Here is a 7,190-nt window from a genome sequence, read left to right on the forward strand (position 1 = left end):
TTTACTTTGATTGGTCAAATTTCAATCTAATCCCAATCCCAATCCGTAGTCTGATACGGGCTTTAGGCCTCTCTCTGATATTACGCACGGGACAGGAAGAAATTCCATAAAGTCCCGATTCAGTAACCCTCGACGAGTGATTAAACATCGCGCATCGTTCCTTCAATTTATCGGAACAATTTCTCTTTCGCGGAAAAAGGATCCAGTTCCCATTTGACATTTTTATTCCTTTATCGCGAAATATCGGAGAAATCTTGTAGAGCCGGGATTGTACACGCTCTTTGCGAGGAATGGGCTGATATATAGATACATCTGTTAGCGCTCCCTTTATTCAATAAAACACGGCCACTCTTGGCGCGAGATCAAAATCGACCTCTTAAAAACGCAACGATAAAATTTTGAATTGAGAAAACACAAGAGGAAAGCTGCGTCATCTGAATTTATATATAGATATATATATATATATATATGATTATTATTAGTATTAATTTATACAAATACTTTAATATCCTTATAAGATAGCGATTACTTCCCACATTGCACATTAGAGAAGTTTGATGCATATAAAGAGGGACGAGAGTAAAGAGTTCGTCTTTCGCGATCGATCTGTTTAGTGTTTCAATCTTCCGGAAATTGTCAGCCCACCGTTATCCTAGTTTTACACAGAAGGATCTTACTCCTCCTGTCCGTCGAGACGTTACAGTTACAAACATACCTCGAGAAAATTTGAAATTCGAATCTCTAGATACCTACGTCCCTCCTTATTACGCGCTGTCGCGCAAAGTAGAATGTCGTGACGGTACAAGTCACGACGGTATGTCACAACGGCATAAAGTCATGACGATACAGACAGTGAATTCTTTCTTTTTTTTTCCTTTGTCTTTAAATAGCTTAGAAAATATGTAAGTTCGGTTACGGCTGGGTGTGTCGCGGATATATCTTTGATCGTTGCATGTACGCTTTAAAATCTAGTTTAATAGAAAACGCGCCGCATCTCTCCTTCCGTTCCATAACGTACACGTTTCATTCTGCTTCAGTATATACACGGCGGGGGCGGTGCCGTTATTTCTTGGCACCGGAGTACTTAAATTAGGCTATCGTTTCTTTTTCTTTTCTTTTTTTCTCCCTTTAATCGGTCATTGGGGGTAATCGTCTTATCTTAAACATTAACAATACTTCGAATAAGGTTCGGAGAGAGGGTCGCGAACAGCAGCGAAGACGTACGGTCCTCCGACACTTCTCATACCTCCTACACGGTGCCTTCTATCGAACTGTGCGATTAACGTCAGTAGAAATGTATATGTCTGCGAGAATACAGAACGAGAAAACTAATAAAAGGGGGGAAACGGGCGTTATTCGCCGTAGCGCGCTTTTGAAAAATACTCTTAGACTAGGAAAGGAATATACGCTTCAGCGTTGAATATTTTAATAAATCAGTCGCCGATACGGTTAATACTTTAATCAATTTCGTCTATTCTGCGTAATAACGTTTTTCTTTTCTAATTTAAATATAGAGTTTAGTCTTTGTCACCGTATAAGACAAGTTACACTCTAATGATTGTTTCGGAATTGAAACGTTAAAATATTCACCTCTAGCTTCCAGTCAAAAATAATGTACAGTGTCACAAATCTCCGTGTCAAGTCTGATTCAACGATTCAGACATGGCATTGCTAAATTATTTTATGGACCGATAATACTCAATTAACACACACACATGCACACTATAATCTATACAGTCGCACACCAAGTTGTCTTGATGAAGAACAAAAATATTCTCTCAAAAGCGGCGCAAATTATGAAATCCCTTAATTATCGTACAACTTTTGATACGTTGTATGCGCATATATATACATATATACATACATACATACACACATACCTACATACACACACGCGCGCGCGCGCACACGCACATATATGTATATATATACACATAAAATATTTAATTGTGGATAAATAGTATTTGCAAAATAAAAGATTACATTGTAGCTTCAGATTAGATTTCGTGGGCTACGACTAAGAACGAAACTAGTGCTCAATTAATTATACTTCGAGGAAATCCTTCAATAAAGTAACGCGACGCTTTTCCGCGATATCCATTTGATTCTCTAGATCTCCTCGATCCGTTGTTTCCGCTCGTTCAATCTTCCACGAGAGGTTCTCTATTTCCGCCTCTAATTGAGCTTGCTGATACTCGAACTGTAAGCAAGATAATTTAATAACCGTCTGTTCTCATACGCATGTATCGTCTAACGTTACTATCGTAGAATCTCACCAGTTCTTTACGCGGACCAGATTCCATGTAATAGGCATACGGGTACGTGTACTGCAAGGTGTAACGGCAGCGCGCTAAGAGCGACGCCGCCTCGAACAGGTGCTGCCAGTCTATCCACGTACCACTCGCGTTCATCACCTTGTTGTTAATTCTCATCTTAATCCCCTCCAACGTTTGCTCCTCCAATTTCAACGACTTGCTGTGATTCTCCCACTGAAACAGAGCAAAACGGAAGATATGGCAAAAATGCAGCCGCATTGCCGTCCCGAGGTCTGCGAGGGCCTATCGCGGGGTCGGACTCACTCGCTCGTAGTAATGAAGGTACTTCTTGAGAGCCTCTCTCGCCTGCGCGTGAACGCTCTCGTGCGCGATGTTCGGATTCTCCTTGTAGCGCGAACACTCGTAATATTCACTGCCGTGTGCTTTCCAATCCCCAAGGCACATCCAGCAGAAGTCGTGCTTACAATTGTAACACTGCATGTGGTTACAGCCACCGTTCTTCTCTATGCAGATATGACATTTTGGACACTGCAACAAGATTTTAGAACACATTGAGCAACCCTGGCCGCTCTTCGCTGGCAATGCGATGCGGAACACTCACATCTTTGGTATGAGCACTAATGTAATTTGCCGTCTCGGAATCATCCGCGCATTTCGTCAGCCATTTCTTAATTGTACAGCAATCGGTCGGTGCATGGTAATCCATACCGCATCGGAAGCTAGAAATACGACGGTGTTTCCTCTTTTGTTTTCGTTCCCGTGACGCGAAACGCTCGGCGCGTACGACACGCCTCACCGCGTGTTGCTTACCAGAACGTAGTTTTACAAGATGAACACATCACTCTCTTTGCTCGTTGTTCCTTCGAGCGCAAAACTATTTGGCAATTTGGACCGGGACAAAATCGTAGTTGTGGATGAGACCTGACGGATTCACAGAAGGTAAACTGCTGATACCTTTCTTTCATGTTAGGCTTAGTAAGTAGGGGGAGGACAAAGTCCTCCGGAACTAGGACATCGCAATCCTGTGCCATGCAGCTTATACCTGGGCAGGGTACAGAATTCGGATAGAATGTTAGACGAGAATCGGCTGGTAAGATGAAAATAGTACTGCAGCGAGACGACGTTACTTACCGGTAGATATACCTTGAGTTATTTGTACTTCAAAATGCATACACCAGCAGTCTTTGCAAAACGAGTGTCCGCACGGCATCAGCGCACAGAACTTGTCCGCGGGGCACAACATAATGCAAATCGAACACATGCCGCCCCGCTGGCTCTTCGTTCCTGGCACTTGTTCGGGGGTAGGCTCAATCTTTTTAATCAATAAACTGGAAGCATTGTTACGGTACTTTGTGACGATATCATGCGACGCCCAGCTGTGCGCGTGCAACAACATTTTGGCTTGGGATGGCGAGACGTGAAGGCTAATACTTAACCGCTCTACGCTCTCGTTCAGAAGCCGCTCCACCTCCTCGACTCGCAAGCAGTCGACCACCGCGTACTCCGGGTCCTTGCGGTTCTGCTCGGGGTCCACGTCGTTGTCCACGTCGCCCCCCCAAGGCTGGATGTTGTAATAGTCCTCATAGCCCGGGTCTCCGCAGTCGGAGTCGGAGCAGTCCATTTCGCTGTCATTCTCGCTCGACATCTGCATAGAAAACGTTACTGCGCGTTAGCCGACGGCCGTTCGGGCTCTCTCGCGGCCGAGCAAGTTAGGTGCGACGCGCCGCGACCGAGCGTCGGGCACCAGGGGAGGCTCCTCTCGGCATAACCTTTACGGCCCCGTCCAAGTTCCGAGTGCCTCGCGACGAGCGGAACGACGCACGAGGGTCTGGCGAGTCGCGTCGAGCACGGGGGGGGGGGGGGGCACACGGGGGTCGCGTTGGTAAACGCTCGCGAGGAGACGACGGGCTTGTCGCGAGCGTCTCGTGGCGCGCGTCGAGGCGAGAAAGCTCTCGCGCGATTTACCATTCGCGCATTTTGCTCCTTTTTTTTTGGTGCGTTCTTTTTCGCAATCCGGAAGCCTGTTCTCCCGAGCTTTCTCTTTCACGCGCGCGATATATCTCTCCTTCTCCTCTCTGGCGCGTTGCCTCGGGGAGTGACAATGCCGTCGCGTGGATGCGCGACGTGAGGGTTGGCGTGGTGATGATTTCGTGCGCGAACGAACGACGAGGGGCGGCCCAGCGCCGTCTTCCTCTTTTCCACGGGAAGAGAGGGGACCCACCTTCTCGGTCGGCTGCGCCCGCCTGGCTATCAAGAGAGATGCATTTATGCGCCCGTTTCCGCGTACAAGGTCCGCGCCGCGAGCTGACCCGTGCACGGCCGTCGAAAGGGGGGCTGCGCGAACGAATTATCCTGAACCGGCCGAGTAACTGTTGTAAGCACGAACGAGCACGCGAGAGCGCATCGCGTCTCCCCTCTCCGTTCCGCCTTATCTCGCAAGCTGACAAGCTCTCGCCCCGCGCTCTCTCTTTCCCTCTCGCTCGCTCGCTCGCTCTTTCTCCTCGCCTCTCGCTCGCCAGTCCCTTTGCGCGCGCGCGCGCGCGCCCGCGCATACGTGTGTATGTGTGTACGACAGATGATCCCCATTTAACTGCAGAGCCGATAAGAACGAGTCAAAATCACCTGACGCGAAACAGCTGACGACGAGCGCGATCCTTGGAAGGGAGCATGCGGGATCGCTCTTTCTCCCCGAATGCGCATTTCCCGTTTTCCTCCTCCATTCCGTCTCGGAGTAAACATTGTACGCGCAAGATTGGAAGAGGGAGGGAGCCGGACGAATGGTCTGCGAAGCGATCAGTGACGTCACGGCTCTGCCTTGGATTAATTCCCGGTATAATGCGATTCTCGGTACAACTCGGTTCCTCGAAGCGCCTAGGCAAATACGCGACTAATTCGCTCGCGATTAAGTTCAATTAACGCTGGTGTACAAAGTAAATCTAGCATCTGTTAGTCGATTGTTCCAGACCCTTCGTCGGCACGTAAGGCGCGTGAAACAACAAATTATTATTGTCCCGTTGGAAACCTTCGTGGAAGATTCGCATCTGCCGGTTGTTTTACTCGAGAGATCCGTTGCCCGAACTTGTCGCAACGAGGCAATTAGATCCAAGCTCGAGATCAGCCGAGGAACGCGCGGCGTTCATTCTCGACGCACGATTGACGAAAATAATTAAAACGTACGTTCGATTTTTCGAATCGCGTTCGCGAGCGAGTTATCGACCGAGCCCGGTATACCAACCGCCGACCTACCTTCTCGACTGCAACTCGCGCGTAGGCGCGGGTGCCCGCGAGCGCGCGCAGATGGAGCCACCGACGAGGTTCGGAGCCTCGTTCTCCTCTTTGTCTCCTTCCTTCCGATCCTTTCTCTCGCTTTTCTCCCGCCGCGCGAGTTAGGGAGGGCCAGGCCGCCCGGCGAACCATTGGCCGCCTCGCCCACCTCCATCCTCCCACCGCCGTCCCCCCTTTCGCGCCGCGCGACTCCGAAGACTCTCGCGTCCATCGCGCGACGCCGATGCATGCGCCCCGAGTTGAAAATCCGCGGGGCTGTCAATCGCGAGTCTCTCACCGTCCCGCGAGCGTCACGATCGGCGCGAGTGCGCGTCGCGGACCCGCGTACGTACGAGCTGCCCGGCGCCGCGCAATCGACGCGGTCGACGCCGATAAAGAAAGAAAAGTATCCCCGCGATCATGCCGCGGTTGCACGCGCGCGACGGCGAACGACGACCCGCTCGACTCCGTGCCGAACGCCCTGTACGCGCGCGCGCCGAGTGAGACGCGAGTGTTTATAAGGAAAGACGCGCTCTTTCTCTCCTTCTCGCTCGCTTGCTCGCGCGTTTCCGCACACGCCGGCCCGGTGTCGGCGCGTCGCGAAGAAGACGGGAGAAAGATTTCAACGGGATCGTCGACGCGAGCCTCGCGTCTACTCTCTTTCTGCCGGAGGGTGCCTCCGTTGGTACCGGAAGTGTCGAAAAGTGTCAGAAGCGCCGTGGGACTCCGCCAAGGCCGCGCGGGAACTCGGGAACGTGAATCGTGGACGAAGGTGCGTATCCCCGGCACTCGGAAGACTCCTTTTCGTTTCTCTCTTTACCTTATCACGCTCCAATTGTTTTGCTTCTGACCGCCGTGACGTTTTATCGCAACGCGCGTGCGAATGGGAGGAGCGCGAGTGACTCTCGCGCTAGGCGATAAACGGGAATGATCTCAAATAGGCGCGTGCGCGCGGTAAGTAGATCTGAGGTCGAGTGCGAGGCGATTCCCTTCCAAAACCGAAAGTCTGCGGTTGTTGTAAAGTCGCAGCGTGTTACTTGTTTATTCTTCTTGTATAGTCCAGTTAAAATACAGAAAAAAGGGGGGATACCTAGAAAAATAAAAAGGGGCTATGAGCCGCGACAAGGTTTTAGTGTCAAAAATAATAGAGGAAAGTCCTCTATTATGAGGTGGGCTTTTAATATAAAATTTTTTTCGCCGTTTTGTAATACTTTTAAAGCCATTTAATTAAAAAATACACGGTCGGTCTCGCGCGCGCGGCACTATACTCATCATTGAAGCGTGCAAATTGGAAATTTGCACATTTCTTCCTCATCATTAAAGTAGGCAAATTAGAAATGAGCACATTGCTTCCATTGTTATGGCTTCCCCATAGAGGAAGCTTTAAGAGAGAAATCTAACTTTACTACGATGTTTCTTGAAAGTATTCAAATTATCCTTATTTCGCTCTTAAAGCTTCCTTTATGAGAAAGCCACGTGCAAATTTCTAATTTGCACATTTTACTTTACTTTACTTTTTTTCTAATTAGAAATTTGCACATTGCTTTTATTGTTATGGCTTCCTCATAGAGGAAGCTTTAAGAGCGATATAAGAATAATTTGAATACTTTCAAGAAACATCGTTGTAAAGTTAGATTTCTCTCTTAAAGC

General features: G+C 49.0%; 2 protein-coding genes across 6 annotated transcripts in view; one reads left to right on the top strand and one right to left on the bottom strand.

Annotated features, from left to right (window-relative positions):
• Positions 1–1,914: 1,914 nt before the first annotated feature.
• Positions 1,915–7,190, bottom strand: part of LOC105566997 (protein ariadne-2) — a 7,060-nt gene continuing 1,784 nt past the window's right edge. Inside the window, exons 1-7 of one of the 4 annotated variants that reach the window (XM_012021486.1) lie at positions 6,361–6,445; positions 3,408–3,921; positions 3,087–3,318; positions 2,878–2,995; positions 2,580–2,804; positions 2,277–2,489; positions 1,915–2,200 (exon numbers count right to left, since the gene is read on the bottom strand). In XM_012021486.1, the coding sequence (XP_011876876.1) occupies positions 2,045–2,200; positions 2,277–2,489; positions 2,580–2,804; positions 2,878–2,995; positions 3,087–3,318; positions 3,408–3,921 (1,458 nt within the window). In that variant the 5' untranslated portion in view covers positions 6,361–6,445 and the 3' untranslated portion in view covers positions 1,915–2,044. Of the gene's footprint in view, positions 2,201–2,276; positions 2,490–2,579; positions 2,805–2,877; positions 2,996–3,086; positions 3,319–3,407; positions 3,922–4,497; positions 4,724–4,898; positions 4,992–6,360; positions 6,446–7,190 lie in introns of those variants that run through there. The other 3 variants (XM_012021483.1, XM_012021485.1, XM_012021484.1) reach the window with 3 other exon arrangements.
• Positions 5,785–7,190, top strand: part of LOC105566996 (band 4.1-like protein 4) — an 18,977-nt gene continuing 17,571 nt past the window's right edge. The window contains exon 1 of one of the 2 annotated variants that reach the window (XM_012021481.1): positions 5,785–6,312. The gene's annotated coding sequence lies outside the window, so the exon portion shown is untranslated. The remainder of the gene's footprint in view (positions 6,313–7,190) is intronic. The other variant, XM_012021479.1, reaches the window with a different exon arrangement.

The sequence above is a fragment of the Vollenhovia emeryi genome, unplaced genomic scaffold, assembly GCF_000949405.1.
Source record: "Vollenhovia emeryi isolate VEMERY1.0 unplaced genomic scaffold, V.emery_V1.0 DF939141.1, whole genome shotgun sequence".
NCBI lineage: Eukaryota > Metazoa > Arthropoda > Insecta > Hymenoptera > Formicidae > Vollenhovia > Vollenhovia emeryi.